Source organism: Sciurus vulgaris (assembly GCF_902686455.1).
Source record: "Sciurus vulgaris genome assembly, chromosome: 11".
Lineage (NCBI taxonomy): Eukaryota > Metazoa > Chordata > Mammalia > Rodentia > Sciuridae > Sciurus > Sciurus vulgaris.
Window position 1 is genome coordinate 114,288,956 of NC_136472.1, and position 22,106 is coordinate 114,311,061.

General features: G+C 47.5%; 1 protein-coding gene across 3 annotated transcripts; it reads right to left on the bottom strand.

Annotated features, from left to right (window-relative positions):
- Positions 1–9,527: 9,527 nt before the first annotated feature.
- Positions 9,528–21,884, bottom strand: MCAM (melanoma cell adhesion molecule). 3 transcript variants are annotated; one of them, XM_079103883.1, is made up of 16 exons: positions 21,016–21,884; positions 19,108–19,232; positions 18,809–19,013; positions 18,650–18,720; positions 18,471–18,558; positions 16,488–16,667; positions 16,246–16,367; positions 15,990–16,152; positions 15,771–15,889; positions 15,561–15,702; positions 15,288–15,409; positions 15,039–15,180; positions 14,849–14,944; positions 14,514–14,661; positions 14,089–14,206; positions 9,528–13,606 (listed from the first exon to the last, which is right to left on the bottom strand). In XM_079103883.1, exons 1-16 carry the CDS (start codon positions 21,080–21,082, stop codon positions 13,577–13,579), a joined length of 1,938 nt encoding a protein of 645 aa, XP_078960009.1. In that variant the 5' UTR covers positions 21,083–21,884; the 3' UTR covers positions 9,528–13,576. The 3 variants fall into 3 exon arrangements, with proteins under 3 accessions (XP_078960009.1, XP_078960011.1, XP_078960010.1); XM_079103885.1 differs by lacking the exon at positions 21,016–21,884 and adding an exon at positions 20,531–20,959; XM_079103884.1 differs by lacking the exon at positions 14,089–14,206 and having other exon boundaries at positions 21,016–21,883.
- Between the last annotated feature and the right edge of the window lie 222 nt (positions 21,885–22,106).

The following is a 22,106-nucleotide window of genomic DNA, read 5'->3' on the forward strand; positions in this document are numbered from 1 at the left end:
CTTTTCTTTTTTTTTTTTTTTTTTTTTCAAGTTCTGTATCACTTGCTTGTGATTTATTTATTTCTATCATGAAGTTACCAGTGCTATTAAAATAATGTCAAGGACATAATGATGAATTTTTTTTTCATTCAACAAGTATTTACTAGCTCCCTACTTGGTGCTAGGCTTTGTTCTAAGTATCTGGAATGCATCAGAACAGAAATGCAACTCTCATGAAGTTTATAGTCTCGTGAGAATGAGATTGGATGAGTCATTGATCTTGCTTGGAAAATTTTGATTAATATTTGTTTTAAACTATGAAATATTTTAAATAAGAACTACTACAGAAAATCATTTAGATATTCATGCCTGTACTGATAACCAGCTTTCAAAGTGTTTCTTTATTTTTCTAATTATGGGCTTGGTAGAAAATTTGTAGGACACATAAAAGAAAAAAAATAAAAACTAGTCACTGTTCCTGGATGGGATGCTGGTCTGTGTTCATAGGACCTAGGTCAACCTTGAGCTTGCTGTCTCCAGGAAACCAAATTAACTATAATCCCTATACTAGAATATAATCATGAGTATCATTTGACATTCTTCTTTTCTTCCCTCTCCTTCTCCCTTCCTTCCCTCCTTTCTTATTTATTTGTTTATTTTTGGTATTGGGGATTGAACCCAGGGATCCTCCACCACTGAGCCACAGCTCCCAGTCCTTTTAAATTTTTACTTTTTTTTTTTTTATTTTATTGTAAACAAATGGGATACATGTTGTTTCTCTGTTTGTACATGGCATAAAGGCATACCATTTGTGTAATCATAAATTTACAGAGTAATGTTGTTTGATTCATTCTGTTATTTTTTCCCTTCCCCCCACCCCTCCCACCCCTCTTTTCCTTCTATACAGAGCTTCCTTCCTTCATACTTGCCCCACTCCCTAACCCTAACTCTAACCCTAACACTAACCCTTCCCTCCCCCCATTATGTGTCATCATCCACTTATTAGCGATATCATTCTTCCTTTGACTTTTTGAGATTGGCTTATCTCACTTAGCATGATATTCTCCAATTTCATCCATTTGCCTGCAAATGCCATAATTTTATCATTCTTTATGGCTGAGTAATATTCCATTGTATATATATACCACAGCTTCTTTATCCACTCATCAATTGAAGGGCATCTAGGTTGGTTCCACAGTCTGGCTATTGTGAATTGAGCAGCTATGAACATTGATATGGCTGTATCTCTGTAATATGCTGATTTTAAGTCCTTTGGGTATAGGCCAAGGAGTGGGATAGCTGGGTCAAATGGAGGGTCCATTCCAAGTTTTCTAAGGAATCTCCACACTGCTTTCCAGAGTGGCTGCACTAATTTGCAGTCCCACCAGCAATGTATGAGTGTACCTTTCTCCCCACATCCTCGCCAACACCTGTTGTTGCTCGTATTCTTGATATTCGCCATTCTAATTGGGGTAAGATGGAATCTTAGGGTGGTTTTGATTTGCATTTCTCTTATTACTAGAGATGTTGAGCATTTTTCCATATGTTTGTTGATTGCTTGTAGATCTTCTTCTGTGAAGTGTCTATTCATTTCCTTAGCCCATTTGTCGACTGGATTATTTGAATTCTTCGAGTAGAGTTTTTTGAGTTCTTTATAGATTCTGGAGATTAGTGCTCTATCTGAAGTATGATTGGCAAAGATATTCTCCCACTCTGTAGGCTCTTTCTTCGCATTGCTGATAGTTTCCTTTGCTGAGAGAAAGCTTTTTAGTTTGAATCTATCCCAGTGGTTGATTCTAGCTTTTATTTCTTGTGCTATGGGAGTCCTGTTAAGGAAGTCTGATCCTAGACCAACAAGGTGAAGATTTGGACCTACTTTTTCTTCTGTAATCTGCAGGGTCTCTGGTCTGATTCCGAGGTCCTTAATCCATTGTGAGTTGAGTTTTATACAGGGTGAGAGATAGGGGTTTAGTTTCATTCTGTTGCATATGGATTTCCAATTCTCCCAGCACATTTGTTGAAGAGGCTATCTTTCCTCCATTGCATATTTTTGGCACCTTTGTCTAGTATGAGAAAATTGTATTTCTTTGGGTTTGTGTCCGTGTCCTCTATTCTGTACCATTGATCTACCTTTCTATTTTGGTACCAATACCATGCTGTTTTGGTTACTATTGCTTTGTAGTAGAGTTGAAGATCTGGTATTGCAATACCCCCTGTTTCACTCTTCCTGCTAAGGATTGCTTTAGCTATTCTGGGTTTCTTATTCTTCCAGATGAATTTCATAATTGCTTGCTCTATTTCTGTAAGGTACCTCATTGGGATTTTAATTGGAATTGCATTGAATCTGTATAGCACTTTAGGTAGTATGGCCATTTTGACAATATTAATTCTTCCTATCCAAGAACATGGAAGATCTTTCCATCTTCTAAGGTGTTCTTTAATTTCTTTCTTTAGTGTTGTATAGTTCTCATTGTAGAGGTCTTTCACCTCCTTTGTGAGATTGATTCCCAAGTATTTTATTTTTTTCGATGCTATTGTGAATGGGATAGTTTTCCTAATTTCTCTTTCTGAAGATTCATCACTTATGTATAAAAATGCATTGGATTTATGAGCATTGATCTTGTAACCTGCTACTTTACTGAATTCACTTATGAGTTCTAAGAGTTTTCTGGTGGAATTTCCAGGTTCCTCTGAATATATAATCATGTCATCAGCGAACAGGGATAGTTTGAGTTCTTCTTTTCCAATTTGTATCCCTTTAATTTCTTTGGTTTGTCTAATTGCTCTGGCTAGAGTCTCAAGAACGATGTTGAATAGAAGTGGTAAAAGAGAGCATCCCTGCCTTGTTCCAGTTTTTAGGGGGAATGCTTTCAGTTTTTCACCATTTAGAATGATATTAGCCATGGGCTTAGCATAAATGGCCTTTACAATGTTAAGGAATGTTCCCACTGTCCCTATTTTTTCTAGTGTTTTGAGCATGAAGGGGTGCTGTATTTTATCAAATGCTTTTTCTGCATCTATTGAAATAATCATGTGATTCTTGACTTTAAATCTATTGATATGGTGAATGACATTTATTAATTTCCTGATGTTGAACCAACTTCCCTGGGATGAAACCCACTTGATCATGGTACACTATCTTTTTAATATGTTTTTGTATGCGATTTGCTAAAATTTTGTTGAGAATTTTTGCGTCGATGTTCATTAAGGATATTGGTCTGAAATTTTCTTTCCTTGATGAGTCTCTGTCTGGTTTAGGTATCAGTGTGATATTGGCTTCATAGAATGAGTTTGGGAGGGTTCCCTCCTCTTCTGTTTTATGGAATACTTTGAGAAGTATTGGAATGAGCTCTTCTTTAAAGGTTTTGTAGAACTCGGCTGAGAACCCATCTGGTCCTGGACTTTTCTTTGTTGGTAGGCTTTTGATGACTTCTTCTATTTCAGTACTTGAAATTGGTCTATTTAAATTGTGTATGTCCTCCTTGTTCAGTTTAGGCAATTCATATGTCTCTAGAAACCTGTTGATGTCTTCGAGGTTTTCTGTTTTGTTGGAGTGTAGATTTTCAAAATAGCTTCTAATTATGTTTTGTATTTCAATCCTGTCTGTTGTGATATTTCCTTGTTCATTCCGAATTTTAGTGATTTGGGTTTTCTCTCGTCTTCTCTTTGTTAGTGTGGCTAAAGGTTTATCAATTTTGTTTATTTTTTCAAAGAACCAGCTATTTATTTTGTCAATTTTTTGTATTGTTTCTTTTGTTTCAATTTCATTGATTTCAGCTCTGAGTTTAACTATTTCCTGTCTTCTACTACTTTTGGTGCTGGTCTGTTCTTCTTTTTCTAGGGCTTTGAGCTGTAGTGTTAGGTCATTTATTTTTTGAGTTTTACTTCTTTTATTAAATGCGCTCCATAAAATAAATTTCCCTCTAAGTACTGCTTTCATAGTGTCCCAGAGATTTTGATATGATGTTTCTTTGTTCTCATTTACCTCTAAGAATTTTTTAATTTCCTTCCTAATATCTTCTGTTATCCATTCATCATATAATAGCATATTGTTTAATCTCCAGATGTTGGAATAGTTTCTGTGTTCTACTCTTTCATTTATTTCTAACTTCAATCCATTATGATCTGATAGAATACATGGTAGTGTCTCTATCTTCTTGTATTTGCTAACATTAGCTTTGTGGCATAATATATGGTCTATTTTAGAGAAGGATCCATGTGCTGCTGAGAAGAAAGTGTATTCACTCTTGGTTGGATGGTATATTCTATAAATGTCCGTTAAGTCTAAATTATTGATTGTGTTATTGAGATCTATGGTTTCTTTGTTCAATTTTTGTCTGGAAGATCTGTCCAGTGGTGAGAGAGGTGTGTTAAGATCACCTAGTATTATTGTGTTATGGTCTATTTGGTTTCTGAAATTGAGAAGGATTTGTTTGACATACATGGATGAGCCACTGTTTGGGGCATAGATGTTTATGATTGTTATATCTTGCTGATTTATGCTTCCCTTAAGCAGTGTGAAATGACCTTCTTTATCCCTTCTGACTAACTTTGGCTTGAAGTCCACATTATCTGAAATGAGGATGGATATTCCAGCTTTTTCGCTGAGTCCATGTGCATGGTATGTTTTTCCCCATCCTTTCACCTTTAGTCTATGGGTATCTTTTTCTATGAGGTGAGTCTCATAGAACATCTAGATTTGTTTGCAGCATTTTCTTTCCTTGTTTTCTCATATTGTTCAGGTATCAGTGGACTGCTGAGATATTGCAGATTTCCTTTATTGACTTACAATGTCCCTGAAGATTTCTATATATATCCCCTCTTAGCCTTCAGTAGGCTGAAGTCTTGGAGGAAGTTGATAATGCGGTGTTCCACAAGGAATCTGCCTCTCTAGGAGTGGTGGCCTTCAGGTGGGGTATATTCCCCGCTAGTGGGCAGAGGTGTCTCCACTTGTTGACCAATGGTCATCCAAAGGGGAACTAGGCTGCGGGCTGAGGCAAGGCCTGTTTGGGCCTTTGTCTCTGGTTTTACCGTCCTTGTGGGGAAACCTCACCCGGCAGGGAAGACTCACCCGGTGGGGAGGTCTCGCTGGTCAGTTCCCTCCTAGAGGTTCCCCTCAATTTACAGCTACCGCCTGGGCTGGGCTACCTTCCTCTGCAAAGTTCCCAGGGTCCCGGCCCTACCTCCTGAGCCTGGGAGCCTCACCCTTCGCAGATGAATCTCCTTAGGCTGCCCCTCCTCAGAGAATCTGCTCGCAGGCCTGGAACCTTCGCTCCGCTCCTAACCCTGTCTCTGTGCGGCTCTTCCACCAAGAAGCCTCCTAGATCCTGGGACCCTGCTCTGCACCTAATCGCCTGGCTATGCAGCCCCTCCTCTGAGCAGCCACCTGGGGCCCTGTACAATCGCTCTGAGTCCCAGAGACCCGCCACACGCCTCTTCCTCCAGACAGCTGCCCAGTATTCCGGTGCGGTCACTAGGAGTCCAAGCAACTCACTGCGTGCCTCCTCCTCCCACCGACCACCCGTAGCCCGGGGCAATCAATCACTCCGAGTCAAAATGACCCTCCCTGTTCCTCCTCCTCCTCCAGGTAACCCCCCGGGTGTTCAGGAGCGGTCACTCTCAGTGGCTCTGAATCCACGTGACCTGCTGCACGCGTCCTCTGGGCAGCCGCCCGGAGCTCTGGTGCGGCCACTGGAGACCAAGCGACCCACCGCGCTTCTCCTCCAGGCAGCCCCCCTGTGTTCAGGAGCTGTCGCTTTAAGTCCAAACAACTCACCACTCGCCTTCTCCTCTGAGCAGCCGCCTGGAGCTCCAATGCAGTCACTGCGAGTCCAAACGCCCTGCCGCACTCCTCCTCCTCCTCCTCCTCCTACTCCTCCGGGCAGGCCCCAATGTTCAGAAGTGGTCTGAGTCCAAACAGCTCGCCACGCAGCCCCTCCTCTGGCAACCGCCTGTAGCTCTGGTGCAGTCACTTCGAATCCAAGCGGCCCCACTCCTCCTCCTCCTCGTCCTCAGGGCAGGCCCTGGTGTTCAGAAGCGGTCGCTCTAAGTCCAAACAGCTCGCCGCGCGGCTTCTCCTCTGGCAACTGCCTGTAGCTCTGGTGTAGTCACTCCAAATCCAAGCGGCCATGCTGCTCCTCCTCCTCCTCAGGGCAGGCCCCGGTGTCCTGAGTCCACACAGCTCTCCTCGCCGCTCCTCCCCTGGGCAGCCTCCGGAGCCCCAGTCTAGAACTGAAACCTTTTCTAACTCATCTCTTGATCTTTTATTTTTATCCTCTTGCTCCTGAACTATTTATATTCGTGGAGAAGAGCATAGAGTTTGCTCTAGTACAGGACCTATGTTGATTTGCATAACCCACCAGCAGGTGCAGGAGGCCCTGCTCTTGGGTAGAGAGAAGCAGAGAAAGTGGGCACTGAGTGGCAAACATTAGCCTACCATCCTTTTCTAAAAGCTGGCAACATTCATTTTGCATTTTGTTTCAATATTGAATGCCTAGACAAAGAACTAGAAGAAATGACAACAGTTTCCAGGCCTATCCATGCTGTAATTTTTCTTTTTCTACAGATACTGCCTATAGTCAAGATCTACCAAGAAAACCAAATTGCATCTCTTGCCTGTTCAGTGTATCCACATCTTTTCTGGAGGTTATTGCCGCCCATACTGCCTGGGTTAAGGGCCATTTCATACTTGATTTTCCTGGCACCTATGTGGCTCTTCAAGTCAACCCTGAAAAGAGTGTCCCAGTTGCATGTAGAGCACATGAATTGTTTACTGCTTTGGGTATGAGTTGTAGTTTGTCAGGTGTACATCTGCAGGCACTCAAGGCTTTGAACCATTTCATGAGGGCCTATTCTTTGGATTCTAAGGACATACTTGGGCTTGTGCCTCAAATTTGCCAGACAAGCTTCAGGAAGGTTTTCATATGACTCTTGTCTTGAAGATAGTAGTAAAACTTGAATTTCTTACATTTTCCTTTGACTGAGGCACATTAACCCATTTCTTTATCCTCCATTCATATTGCAATTTTTAATTCTTTGGCACTTGCTCTGAATTGAACTAAAATTGCCCTTTCATGAATGGGCTTTTGAGTTTTGCCATTTTGGGCAAGCTCATCCCTTTCCCCCTCCTAATTACATAGGGTCAATATAGTCAAGAAAACCACTTTAATGTTTTCCTTTTTCTCAAATTAATTAGACCATTTTATTTGACCCAATTTCCTGTTTTCCCTGTATTTTCCTGAATTGCTTTACATAGCCTGCCTTATTGCTGGGTCTTCCAGCTACTGTGACTGGACTTTTCCAGCTGCCTCTTCCATATTCCTTCTACTAAAATGAAAGTTTCTTAGAGTGGAAAAGACCTGTGAACTCTATAATATACCTCCCTTTAGTTAAATAATAGACTCATCTCAGCATGTATCTGTTAATATTTATTTAAATAGTGATCTCTACCTGTGGATGGCTATATTCCTGTACTAGGCCTCCCTCCCTTCCTCCACAACCCCACCCTATATATTCAGCCATTCTTTTGTTCGCTTTCTCTTTGTAGACTCTCATTGCCAGGGCCCAAGATGTGGGATACTGCTATTAGTATTATTAGCCATTCTGTGGATTAAAAAAAAAAAAGAAAATGGGAGTGGGAGGTTGCTATTCTTCATACCTAAAATATTTACTTCCTTTATAGGAAAGTAAAATGTGTTTTATGGTCCCAAGAGCCAACTTGCAAATTAATTTTTGTAATACAGCTTTCTTTTCAAACAAGGGATCAGCTATATATTCCCTTTAAAACATCATTAAAAAGATCTAGTCTTTTTTGTAGGTGATCAGCAGTGATGTTAGTGCAGAATATTCTCCTACCTCATGTCATGAAACTCAGAAGGTTACTGACCTTATACTTTGCTTTCACTGTTGGCCTTTTTGATTCTGGAATGACCATTGTCCTTTGAATAACGGTATTCTAACCATTGCCCTGGTTATAGTGGTTCAGTTGTTCACTTAGCAAATGTTTGGGTGATTAGCATGTACCAGGAATGTCAGCTGTATGTTATTGCCTTCCACCACGTAGTAGTTTACTGATGTTGGGGAATTGTACTGGGCTGTCTAGCACTTGAATTAGACCCTAAAATATCTTCTCTGAATAAGATTGTACAATTTTATTCACAGCTTTTGTGCAGACTTAACTTTTCTTAAAGAGTTACCCTAGCTAAAATCAATCTAAGACTTTCCCCTTAATCCCTGTTGTCTTCCTATAGCTTTGATAATGTTGGGGAGATTCCTTGGTCTAATTCTCATGGATACCCGCCTTTGTTGTATCTTTGGCTTAAGAGGTATGTTGGCTTAGAGTTGCATAATAGGGCATTAAATGTTTAAGCAAAGGCTCTGCCCACAGCCCCCTTTCAATCTAGTGCCTTCTTTGATCTTTTTACTGAGCTGCTTGTATCCCTAATCCCCATTCTTGGAAAGCTTTCCTTTTTACCCTTCTGTTACCTTTTACCATCCCTTACTATTTGGGATTTGTTTTCCTGTCCTTCAACAACCTTTGCAGCTGATTCCATGTCATTGAAGGAGTGGAGGTAGGAGGCATCTGTCTCTGGATCCTGATTTTCAGTGGGTTGTCAGGTCTTCCAAGAGCTGGTCAATAGTACAGATTGGACTCAGTGCTCTGTATTAGTTTTTCCTTCCAGAGCAGGGAGCTCAGAGATGCCAGAGCTTAGTACCAACATGTCATCATTCTCCTAAACCCTAAAACACTTCATTCAACCAGAAGTATTCTAACTCCAACTAAAGCATTACTGTTACCACTTTGATCTCAGTCTACATTAGCAATCTTTCTTTAGGAAATGCACCTAGCCACTTAATGTATAAAGGAAGGCAGATAGTGGAACCAGGTTCAGGTGGTATTTTTATCTCTCCTGGTTATGGATCCTTTGGATACAAGAAATATTCAAGGTAAAGAAAGGAGGGAGTCAGTGATAAGGATGCAGGATCTTTTCATGGAACCCAGGATAGGAAGTATGGTTGGTTCTTACATGGTGCTGAGACTGTGAAACAGCACTTAGTCCTTCCTGCTTCACAGCCTGTTTGCATGTGTGGCCTCCAAATAGTCACCCCAGACCTCCAAATAGTCACCCCCCTCCACATGGCTTTCCAGCTCTAGGGGTCACCATGAACAGATTCCCAGGTCCTCTTAATTCATATTCTTAAGAAAGGATATACTCAGCCCAGCACATGGATCCGGTGTCCATCCCTGACCATTTGGCCTTCCAGGAGAAACAGGGAGGTGTGACAAATGGCAGCAGCCCCTGAGTCCTTCTGCTGGGAGCTGGGGACTTCTACTCCAGTGGTAAAGCTGCTATTGTCCTGCTTTTTTGAGAGTGGGAAAGCAGACATCAAAATGTGTCTGGGTCATTGTCCTTGAATCCTTAGAATCTGCTCACTGTCTTTGTTTCTTCTTTATTTCTTAATTTTCTTCTCCTGATGAGTCTTGGCAACCAAGATTTCTTTCCTCCCTCTTGAGGGCATGCTAGTCTGTTCCTAGGTGGCATTTCTTAAGCCTCCCTTCAACCTCAGGTCTTTAACCTTCTTTCATGTCATTGAGAGCAGATCACAATTCCATTTAGCCACTGCCCTTGAATTTGTTGACTGTTCAGGTTTTAGTGTTGGTATCTATCCATCTGGTGAGCTCCTGGCTGTACTACATCCCTCTCCTCGTCCTCTTTGTTGTCCTATGTGAGGGAGCTCTACAGTGTTGTTCCTAGGCACCTCAGAAACTGCTTTGCTGGAGCCAGTAAGAATGGGTGAGAGTTGGGACGTTACCAGGGTGTAGAGATTCCAGTGTAGTTTAGAGCTTTTACTGTAAGCTTCTTAGATAGGATACCTGATCTTCCCTGTCCAGTTGCTTTTCTTTATATTAAAGCTTTTTTTTTTTTTTAAACTATGCTTCTGCTTGCCTGGATCTGTGGATATTATTTTTCCCATCCTGAGCCTGTTTTGCATTGTGTAAGGCATTTTATACTGCCTTGCTTATAACTTTTTTAAAATACAAGTCATTTGATATACACAGAGGTAACCTAATAATCCAAAGACATACATCAAGGCACATGGAAGGGTAGGTCAACCAGACTTTGCATTTGATAGTCTAGTCTAGGCCCCTAAATTAAGGATCAGAGGGACAGTAGTGCCATGTGCCTTCACAGTGTCCCAGGAAATCTGGGTTGGTTCCAAAGGGAAGAACCAGTATTCCTTGGTTCCAGAAAGTAGTACAAGAGTAAGAGATGGAGAAATAGGGCAAGGAGAGCAGACCCTGCACATTCATTCAGCCTCAGATGGAAAGCACCAGGCGGAAGGGCCAGCTGTTGACTAACAGACTAACAGCTGTTTGGAGATCTTGCCGCCCCTTTCCCTAGTAGTGTTTGAGAAAAATGTGGCTGACCACTCCCTGTGTTTTACAGAGTCGAGGCTGAAAGCCAGCCTCAGATCTCCTGATCTGGCAGTTGAACAAATCAGTAGAGTTCTGATCACCTGGCCCTATATTCCTGATTCAGTCCCAAAAGAGAAGGTGAGAGGCAACCCTCCACATTGCCTCACACAGGTTTTCTTCTGCCCTGAACCGGATGGAAGGCCAGAGAAGAGGATTGCTCAACACTGCTGCAAGCAGCTCCTCAGGCCTTGCACTGCCTCCCTGCACAAGCCCTGAAGTGGGAATGCTGAATGTCTGTGTCACTTCCTCCTCCCTGCCTACCTCTGACCCCATGGTGGGTGAGGGTAGCCATGCTTATGGCTGTCTTGAAACTGAAGAGGCAGAGAACTACTTGAGTCTGTAGACCATGTTTTCTCTCCCATGGCCTCTCTTTTCTGTCCTGTTGTTGGGGCGAGCGAGCCTTCAGTGCAATGTCTGTGAGAGTAGACGCCTCCTGACCTTCCCTGCTCAGTACTGTTTTAGTGTCTTGGCCTTGAATGACAAGCCCCACTTCCTGCTGAAACATGTGGCAGGGCATGGCAGCTATGAGGTAGCTCCTCCATCTGCTTTCTGGCTGTGGTTACTTGGGATTTTTAACCTTATATATCTTTTTCCTTTATTCAAAACAAAACAATTTTTAGCACACTGAAAAAAAAAAAAAAAAAAAGCCAAACGTTTTGTGCCTTTCTAAGGCAGCACTGTATCCAAGGCTGCATTTTAGGACTTAATATGGAAATACCAGAGTCTGAGCTCCTCTACCTTGAGTATCCTTAGCCCTAGAGTCTAGGGAACAGGAAGAGTCTCTGTGGCTGGAGATGTGGCACAGATACAGTATGCCAGTGGTCCCTTTGCCGTCATGAGGCTTGTTGGAAGGGAACAGCATTGTACCCTGGGATCATTTGGTTGGTTCCAATCAGCAGCTTAGTTATCAGATTGAATGCTTTGTCTCCTGCAAGAGACAAAATGTTCCACAATTTCCAGATATACTCTGGACCTTTCCAAGTGCCCCAGCCCCCTGATCATATCAATGACCCTGCTGCATGGAGAGGAGTAGGGTGGACTCTCCTGAGAAGGGGAAGCGGTTCATTTGTTGTCTTTTCTTTTTGCTGGATCCTGAGCCAGCCTAGACCTCCTGCTTCTTCCTCAGACTTGACTTTCCTTTCATTTGAAGTCTTTAAACTTAAAAGCATTAAGTAGCTAGTGCCCTCTACAGGGTCTGCTTTTCCCCAGGGAAGGGCAGCAAGAAATATGTACCCAGAAACCTGTCGGTATTATTATCGTAATAGGTTTCGGTGGGGGAAAGTTTTTATATAGAGTGACATTTTAATTATTTTTCCCTTTCCTCAGTTCTTCCTTGCCTTTAACTAATAAAGAATTGGGAGATAGAAACAATTCTTTATAAAGTCCTCCTTATTCAAGATTTTGAAATTCTTGACCTGGGTGGGGCTGGAGAGAACTTGATGTTTTCTCCAGAATGAAGAGTCCCAATTTGTGTATCAGTGTTAAGAAAACCCAACAGACACTTAGGTAAGATTTTCGTGGACTATTTTAAAAATGTGTCATTAATATAAAAAATTATATTAGCAGTATTTAATCATCCTCACCTGTAAAGAACAAGAAAAAACAGAAGGTAAATATTCTTACAGAGAATAGCAGAGCTTTAAGATTCATTTTCATTTTAAGTCCATTTTGTTTTGCCAATGTATTAATGTTTAGAGGTCTGTTATACTAATGTTATTTATTAATTTTTTTTCATTTCCAGACACAGTTAACTAAAGAGCTTTTTCAAGCACCCATGTCTGTAAAAAAAGTATTTTTAAATAAAGTTTCTTTTGTTGTAGCAGACTTGACTTCTTGCTCATTCAGGAGGCATCACATGACCAGATACAGAGGTGAGTTCTGCCTTGAGGGCAGCACCCAGTGTCAGACAGTGCCAGCCAGCAGCCTGCCAGGCCCCACATGCTGCTGAGAGGCAAGGGGCTATCCTCTCTGTGGCAGAGCTGAAACCGTTTACTTAGAAGGAATCCTGGTCCCCACTGGTAGCTGCAAAGGGTTCCGTGTTCTTTTTGGTGCAGGTGCCTAGGTTCTTGTGATAACCATGATGAATAAAAAGCACTGCAAGACTTCTGGGACAATTAAGCTTTATTTTTCTTACACACTTACGCACGCGCACACACACACACACACACACACACACACACAGAAACAATTTACAGATTTACAGACACCAAAACCACATGAGCGAGCATATGCATGTGCACGCACGCACACACGCGAACACACCCCAAAGCTCTATCCAGGCCCCTGGTTTTTCATCCCTAAGTACCATTCTCCCATTTGGGCCCTTGTAGAGTCTAGGCCCATTAGCTCAGTTTATAGAAACTTGGTGCTTGTAGAACTATAGCCTTAATCCCCACAAAGGACTGTTCACCTCATCTCTCTCGCCCCACCTCCCATCTCTCATTTTCACATGATCCCTTGAGAGGGCACTGGGAGCCATGTAAATGTAGGAGCTCAGGCTCAATCATCCAGCTTCCTCCCTGAGAGGACACATCCTTGAAGAAATAATACCAGTTCCCGATTTGTGCCTGAAGATAAAATGTCACAAGAGACTCAGAAGAGGCAGGCAGGAAGGTATAGCAGCGACTCTGCCACTGCTCCTGGATACTGTGGGGTACTCTCCAGAGCAAACATAAGTGACATTCTGTGACAGTGAACAGGCACCTGGGCTTTGATGCTTTCTCATGTCAGGGGTACAAAGCCAGCCTGGTGGCAGGTGGGGTGCAGAAAACCAGCTCAAAGAGGAGCTGGTAGAAGACAGGTGTTTATAGCCATAGCATGTTTATGGAGAAAACATGTTCTGCAAAAACTCCAATCCACTTGTGGGAAACTAAGGCCTCTTCTGAACATTGCATAAATGGAGACAGAGGTGGACTGGTCCCTAAAAGGGGGCCTCCAGGGCCAATTGAGGTCCTTCTCGGGACAGCTCTGGTCAGCCCATTAGCCCTCTAGAATGAGTCTGCAGGTGCACTGGAGCAAGGGTCTTCTCTGTAGTCCCTTTGGGGGCTTTGGTTGGGGAGAGGAGTGAGCAGGGAGGTGGAAACTGTCCAGGCAAGGAGAGAGCTGAACGTGATTCCATGGCTAATGCCTCAGATCGATGTATTTCTCTCCCTAAAAATGGGGAGAAGGGAGGGATACATGGAGATAGTTAGCAGGGTTCAAGGTGAGAACACTAAGAGGAGGGAGGGACTGAAGCAGAAGCTGATGAACTTGATGCAGTAGCATGGAGGGAAGAAGCAGGGGAGGGTGTGGGGCAAGGGAAGAAGGACAGACAGCCTGATTCTGCCTCTGCACTGGGGAAATGGAGGCCACACTTCACGGCTCCTGGCTGGAGTCACAGGCTTTGTTCAGGAAAGGTGATGGTGATGGGACAGGGGCTTTGCCCTCAGCCTTTCTGCAGGGTCTCTCCGCCACCTGCCTCACCCTGCCATTTCTAAGTAGCGTTTAGTAGGCAAGATGGGCCTGCTCCCTATCTCCAACCAAGAAGGATGAACGGCAGGAAGAGTTAGTGTTTGGGAACGAGCACCATTAGCCCCTGGCACCCCCAATCCCTGAAGACATATCAGGCACTGGTCATAGGAACTGCCTCCTACCTGGTCTCCTGGAGCCCTCTTGTCACCGCTGCTGCCCTGTAGGAGGCCCATCTCTTCTGGGAGCTTATCTGACTTAACTTCAACTACAAATTCGCTCTTACGAGACGGGGGCAGTGTGCTGGGAGGAGGGAGGCGACAGGTTGGCAACGGGGGCAAAAGAAGGGGCGGGCCTGTCAGGAAGGACTCTGGAAGGATGGTGGGCTCTTTGGGGACTCTGGGGTCAGCTCAGAAAGGAAGCAGGCAATGAAAGAAGGTGTGGTGGGTGGAAGCTGATGGTGGGCAGGAAAGCAGGGCATACCCAACCCAGGGTCCCACTCTTGCTCCTAAGGGGCAAGTGGGCCCTGGGGCAGACAGCATGTCCCTAAGGAGGAGGCAGGCAGGGCAGCAGGAGAGGGCAAGGGTAGCAGGGGCTCAGTCTTGCTTACATCTCTTGTTTGCCTGACCGTCCACACAGCAGCTTGCCCTTCTTGTAGAGGAAATAGAGGACAGCACCCAGCACAGCTAGGACCAGGATGCACACAATCACAGCCACGATGACCACGCCCTTGCTTTCCTGCTCTGGCAGCTTTTTCTCTGTCACATAAAGCCACTCTTAGTCACTCCTGGCCCCAGGCTGTCACATTGCCATTGCTGCCCCCCAAGCCCAGAGCTGACCGAAGATGGGCTGCTACTCACCTATCTGAACATTGCTCCCCACTGTGGGGACACGGCAGAAAGGGTGCCCTGGCACAGCCCTGTTCTCTTGCCAGGCCTGGCTTACCTGTGGAGGTGCTGTTGGCCCTGGCATGAGGACTGACAGTGGAGGTGCTGAGGCCAGCGGTTTTGCTGGAGTCTGGTGTGAGGGTAGTTAAACTGACTGGGAGGCAGAGGGAGGGGGTTAGGAGAAGCTCACGTTAGTGCCCATGCCTGGGCATGCCCCTGCCATCCTCTGCAGGGATGTGGCCCCTCACCCAGTTCCAGGATGATGATGGTGCTGTTTCTGCCCAGGGAGTTGGAGGCTGTGCATTCTGTGCCCCTCTCCAACAGCTCTGGGGTCACAAGGACATTCAGAGTGCTCAGTACCCTGTGTGGATCCTGGTATTGTTCACTTGCCTGTGAAGGAGGAGGCAGTTTAGTGGGTGGAGAGGATCTCCGGTCATGGCTGCAAAGCCTGGGCAGGGATTAATGAGCACACAGGAAGAGGCCCCAGGTCTGCTTACAGTGCCGTTGACGTTCCAGGAGATGGTGGGCCGAGGATGTCCTGATGCTTCACAAGACAGATTGAGCATTGTATTCTCTTTCACCCACACCTTCCTCTCCTTTGATGCCATCCATGGGGGTCCTTGGGGAGGTAGGAAAGGGTGTGGCAGCAAACTCAGCAAGCCTGCCTCCCCCTCCCCACAAGAGCTCCAGAGCAGCAGTGGCCTTCTGGCATCAAAGAGCTCAACACCACCCGACTTGGAGTGATCTGGTCTCTGCCCAAAGGGCCTCACCAAAAACGGCCACGTTGACTAGCTGTGTTCGGTTCAGGCCGGGTACACTGGGCACAGATGCCATGCAGCGATAGCCTCCTCCTATCTCCCGTTTCAGGTGGTCTAAATGAAGCACAGGCCCCTTTTCCAGCACCTGGCCTGTCTGGGGTGAGAAGTGTGTCAGAGGGTCCCAAGCCGTTGTGGCCCACAGCCCCAGATCCACATGGGTACCTTTTCTCTCAGCCACTGGAACTCGAGGGCCTGGTTACTCTCTGCCTTGCAGGTCAGTGTAAGGCTACTGCCTTCTTGGCCCTCGGGATCTGCAGGACTCACTTGAACATCAGATACATCTGGGGGCACAGCAATAGTGTCAGCCTGGGCAGGGCAGGGCAGGCCCAGTTCCCTGTTGCCCCAGCTCAGTCTCCCTGTTCTGGTCCCCCAGACCCTCACAGTTCACCAGCAGCTCCTGGGGTTCACTCAACAGTGGTATCATGGCTTCTAAGTCCAGGCCCTGGCATTCGTAGAGCCCACTGTGCTGCTTCTGGGCAGGCTCCAGCACCAGGAGGCCGTTGTCAGTGGATCTCTCTTCCTCCATCTCCCTGGTGCTAGGATTCTGGGAGAGGAGGAAGCAGTGAGTGGAGTGCCGCTCAGCCACTCGTGCATCTCAGCCTGCACCTGGGTGGCACCCAGCATGGAGCCCTCGCACCTGCTTGTTGATGTTGAAGTGAGGTGGGGGATTGCCATCAGCCAAACATCTGATTTCCACACGGTCCCCTTCCTTCAGCATTCCCGTCGGCTCCACTTCCAACCACACTTTTTCTGCAGGGTCTGCATAGGCAAAGGGGGTTGTTCTCAGCCCAAGAGGTGGCCCTGGGCTGGAAGGGAAGGGGCTGGCAGGAATTTCCACCAGGCCCACTCCAGTGAGCCGATGGACAGGTCAGTACTCACAGAAAACGGGGACAGTGACTTCCCTAGATTCCTTCATGTGGTTTCCACTGGGCAACCGGTAGCTGAGCTCACAGTAAAATTGGGCATCTTTGTCTTCCTTAACCAGCCGTACTTTCAGAACACTCTTCAAAGTGTACAAGCCACTTGACTCGACGATCTGCGAGGACTGAATGTGGATACCTGGGCAGGGAGGAAGGGGAGCAAGGCCTGGCCTCAGCCCCACCCTATAGTTCCCACCATGATGGTAGCAGAGCATCTAAAGACCCCCTCCCAGCTGGGCATGGTGGCACACACCTGTAATCCCAGCTACTCAGGAGGCTGAGACAGGAGGATCAGCAGTTTGAGGCCAGGCTCAGCAACTTAGTAAGACTCCGTCTCAAAATAAATAAAAGGGGTGGGGTCAAATGTAACCCGGCAACCCCTCAACCCAGCACTTTTACTGTTCAGCATCTACCCTAGAAAAACATTTACACAGCAGCACATGTACAAAGGTGTATGCCAGTGATGCTGCAGCAATATAAATGAGGCAACTGGGGGTGCAGCCAAGTGGGAGAGCATGTGCTTAGCATACATACAACGCCCTGCCTTTGTCCCCAGGGACAAAACCAAAATAAATTGTCCAAGGTGATAAGAAAAATGAGACACACTAGATGCATCAAGCACCAACAGCAGAGTCTAAAACTGGGCAGCAGACACAACAGGTACCTCTATACAGACTGAACTACAAAGGTTACACAAAAGAAACTGTAGCAATGCACACCACACTTCACCACCCAGGCCAGGGGTTGTCAACCTCACAATGCTTCAGGCTAGAGGTGGCCTTTGGGGTGGGGTATGTGTAGCAGCATCCCTGGGCTCTACTCACTAGAAGCCAATAGCACCCCCTATACTTTTGATAAACCAAAAACACCACCAGACACTGCCAAATATCCCCTAGGTGGGATGCAAAAGTCAACCCTGGACAGGGACCATTGATTTAAATAATAAAATGCCTGCATGCTTCTACAGATATATGTGTATGTGAGTAAATACCCAGAAATAGACCTGAAAGAACTGACAGCAGAGGTTACTTCTGGTAGTAAAGTTAGAGGGAACCTCTAACTTTTCTTTTTAATTAATGTTTGTATTTGTTCTAATTAATTGTATATGATGGTAGATCTCATTTATACATTTTGATAGATCATAAGTAAATGGAGTATAATTTCCCATTTTTCTGATTGTACATATTGTAGGATCACATCAGTCATGCAGTCGTATATGTACATGAGGTAATAGTAACTCTATTCTTCCCTATCCCTGCCCCCATTGTGAATTAGCATCTGCATGTCAGAGAAAACATTTGGCCTTGGTTTGTTCAGTTTGGCTTATTTCGCTTAGCATGATATTCTCCAACTCCATCCATTTACCAGCAAATGCCATAATTTCATTCTTGTTTAAAGCTGAGTAGTATTCCATCATGTATATATATATGGCATACATATATATATATGTGAGATATATATATATATATATATATATAAAACATATTCTTTAACCAGTCATCTGTTGAAGGGTACCTAGGTTGGTTCCATAGTTTAGCCAATGCGAGTTGAGTTGCTTGGGACTGGGGCTATAGCTGTGGGAGAGCACTTGCCTACCACTAGCAGGTACAAGGCCCTAGGTTCAACCTTAGCATGGGGTGGGAGTAGGGGAAATTCCTATGAAAATATTTCCAAACTTCACTTGTTTATTTATTTTTTTACTTTTCCAGTTCTGGGGATTGAAACCAGGGGCACTTTACCACTAAGCTATACTCCCAGCCCTTTTTACTTAATTTCTATTTTTGAGTCAGGGTCTTCCTAAGTCGCCCAAGCTGACCTCAAACCCGTGATCCTTCTGCGTCAGCCTCCTAAGTCATCCTTTTTTTTTTTTTTTTTTAAGTAAAAGCTAAAACAAAACGGGAGTTAGTCCCTGTGTGGTACCACAGGCAAGAAGACTACTCACGATTCTTCTCCTCCATCAAGGGCAGACCATTCTTGTACCAGATGACTTGAGGAATGGGGTACCCATTCCTCCCCACACAGGTGGCGACCTAAGGAGGACAGGGTATGAGTCTCCCTGCCTGACACCCCACCTGCCCACCCTAGCTCCTGCTTGCCCTTGGTCATCCCAGCACATCTCACCTCCTCAGGCTCTTCACTGTTCACAGAGATGCCCAGGACATTGGCCTGGATGGTTGGCTCCTCTGGAGCTTCTACAAGGGGCGGGAAATCAGCAGGAGAATGGGAATCGACTTCCCATGATCCACACTGAGGGGAAGGCAGGAAGGGAGGGGCACTCACTGTAGACACGGAGCTGGATGCGGTGCTCCTGGGATCGAGGGCGCTTGCTCTGGCACAGGAAGATGCGCTCATCATGGGGGGCCACCTGAGTCAGAGCCAGAACCCCTGGGCCCTGGAGGCTGAGCCGGTGCTGGTACTCCCCAGGTTCACTCTGGCCCTGGCCCTGGCGCACTCGGAAGATGAGTGTGGGCTTCTCCTTGTAGACCTGAGAGGATGGCACAGAGAGGTAAGGGTCCTGGGTGTACATGGGCGGCAAAGCTTCCCACCATCCCACTGCCCTCGGGAGCTCAGGAACTCACAGAAAACCAGTCCATGTGGCTGAGGTTGCCCGGGAAGTGTGAGGGGCCACACCTCAGAAGGGCCGTGTTGCCCACTTCCACCTCCACCAGCTCTGGTGTGGGCTGCTCTGCCTCTCCAGGAACACCTGGAGTGAAGAAGGGGTGCACCCCAGCAGCTGTGTCAGCTCCAGCTGCTCTCTATCCCTTCACAGGGCTCCCTGCAGCTGTTCTCCTGCCACTCAGGAGGGTCTGAAGAAGGCCCTGACTATTCCTAACCCTCAACCTTACACCGCCTGGCCCCTCACCCGGAGGCAGCCCTCTCCTGCTGCAGGGGGATCCTTAGAGCAGAGACTGAATAGGGGGCACATCCCAGATGAGGATGGCACAGGGAAGAGGGGCAACACAGATAGGCTCTGGGCCAAAAGGAAGGTCCCTTTCCTCCCAGGTCCCCTCCCCTGCTCTCTGGGTGAGCTCAGAGAATGGGAATGCAAGGCATGTGCCAGGCTGGGGCACACAGGCCCCTTTGTGTCCCCATCCCCAGGGAAGACGTCACTACTCTACCCTCTGACACTCCTCCCCAGTCTCCTCCCTAAACCCCCAAGAAGACCTAATGAGCCAATCTGGCCACACTCTCCAGTCTCATGCTCCCTAAGCAGTATGGCAATGAACATTCCACACACACTCAGGGGATCCCATCCTGGGAATCTGGTGAGTATGGAGGGTCAGAGTCCCCCAGGGGTCAGGGCAAGGGTCAGGAGTGGGCAGGAGTGACGTTAGTGGCATTAGTGGTGCCAGCGTGCTGCCAATCATGTGAGGAGGTTATATCACTTGACACCATCTGGCCAGACCCTGGGATGCCTGCCTTGAGCTGGCTCCCAGGCAGGGAGGGCAGGTGGAATGGTCTTCAACCCAGAGCAGAAGCCTCCAATTCTTGACTCTCTTTCCCCAGAGCTAGAAGAGCAGGGCAGGGTGCTGAGGGACCGACTGCAGTTATGGAGCCTGATTTAGCCCTTTCCCCAGAAATAAGGTCAGCCTAGGAGGCAGCAGACTGGAATACTCCAGGGACAGGGCTGGCACTGGGCATGAAGCCAACCAAGTGGGTAATGCCCAGTCCAATCCTTCCCAGGCGGATCGCGGCTGGGATCAGGATAAGGAGCCAAGAGTAACACGCGACACCGCTGCGGGCCATACAAGGGCAGCAAGGACCCCGGGAAGGCCCAGCTACTAGGCGGATCCAGAGAAAAGCTCCCAGGTGCCTGGGCACTTTTCTCATCAGAATGTTGTCCCCAAACTAAATCTACTGAAGCTTCTACCCTAGAATTCCTCCATCCCTTGTCTTTACCATCTATGCCGGTCACCGAGGAGTCGCGAAGCGACCCACACCGCCCATAGCCCCTGCCAACGCCCAGCCCGGCGGGAGCCGCCGTTCCCTCCTCTTGCTCACCTCCAGCCTGGCGCGAGGCCCAGGCGGGAGGGGGAGGGGTCGGCGCACCCCTCCAGCTAGGAAAGCTGCCTTTTCCAGCAACAGGCGGGCGCCGTATTCAGGGGTTGGGGATGCGCGCTGGTTGCGCCTCCCGTCCCGGTTACAACTGCGGGTCCCCAGAGTGGGCACCTGCGGAAAAACTCTCTCCGAGAGCCTCCAAGAGGCTCGGCTCCACCCCTTCTCCCTTGCGGCAGCAGCCTCCACCCGGTCTCCCCAGTTCGGCTCCCGGATACTCTAGAATCCAGACTGCAAACTGGATGCAAAGAAGAGTTGCACGCGCGCAAGGCGCCCGGGAGCCCGGCAGCCTGGCACCGGGGCAGGGGGAGCGCCCACTGGGGATCAAATCTCCGGCGCCACCGCGCTTTCAGCTCTACTCTCCCAAACTCTCCCCTGAAGACCCTCGGCCCGGGCGCTGCGGGGTGCGGGCCCTCAGCCAACTCACTCACCCGTGGCGCGGCGACAGCAGCAGCAGGCGACGAGCAAGAAGGCGCAGATGAGTCCGGGTAGCTCCATGCTTCCCGGCCGGAGGGCAAGAGCCAAGTGAGGAGCTTGCGACTGCCGGGGCTGACGTCAGGGGGGCGGGGGAGGGGGCCCAAGCGCCAGCCCGCCCCGCCCCGCGCAGCCCCCGGCCCCCGCCCCCGCGCGCAGCAGCCCTAGGGGGCGGGCCCCGGCGCGCCGGCCGCGAAGCTGCGCTCCAGAGCGCGGCCGGAGGTAGGCCGTAGCCCGCCTGCCAGCCCCCAGCTTGAGAAGACCACGGAGGCAGTGACAGGTGTCTTGGGGCCGGACAGACTGACCGAGGAAGCAGTGAGGAGAAGCTGGTCCGGATGCCCAGAATGGACCAGGTCGCAACAGCGGTGTTCCCCCTACGCCGCTTAGACCCTACCGGTGTAGCACTGGGGGACCTCCTGGCCGAGGAATAGCGGATCAGGTCCTTCGCGTCCCCGCTGGGGGCCTCCCATTCAGGCTCCTCTGCTCCTCCTCAGAGAAATTGGGCCAGCTTTGGACACCTCCCAGAATGATTGCTCCACTGCGCGGCTGCTGCCGGCCTGGCACTGCCCCCAGCCTGGCAGTCCTGGCAGCTTTGGGGGAAGAACCGTTCGCCAGGTTCCACAGACCCAGAGGTACCTGCAGGGGGGAGTGGAGAATGTGCCTTCTGGTCTGTCCCTTCAAACCCAAACTTCTGCAAATCCGTGTGTGACTAGAGAAGGGGACTGAACTCGGTGGCCAGAGGTGTTCATGCTTGTCCAACTCCAGGCCGTGAGAATTTTATTCCTGCCTCTTTTCTCATTAAACTGGACCTGGGACTCAGTTTCCTCCCACCTGAATAAGGGAAAAAGAGGGAAGAGTTAAAGGATGCAGGATCCAGTCCAGCACGGGTGATGGGTGACTGTAATCCCAACTACTAAGGAAGTTGAGGCAGGAGGATAACACGTTTGAGATCGGCCTGGGCAATTTAGCGGGGCCCTGTCTTAAAACAAAAAATAAAAAAGGCTGGGGATCTAACCCTGTGGTACAGCACCCCTGGATCCAATCCCCA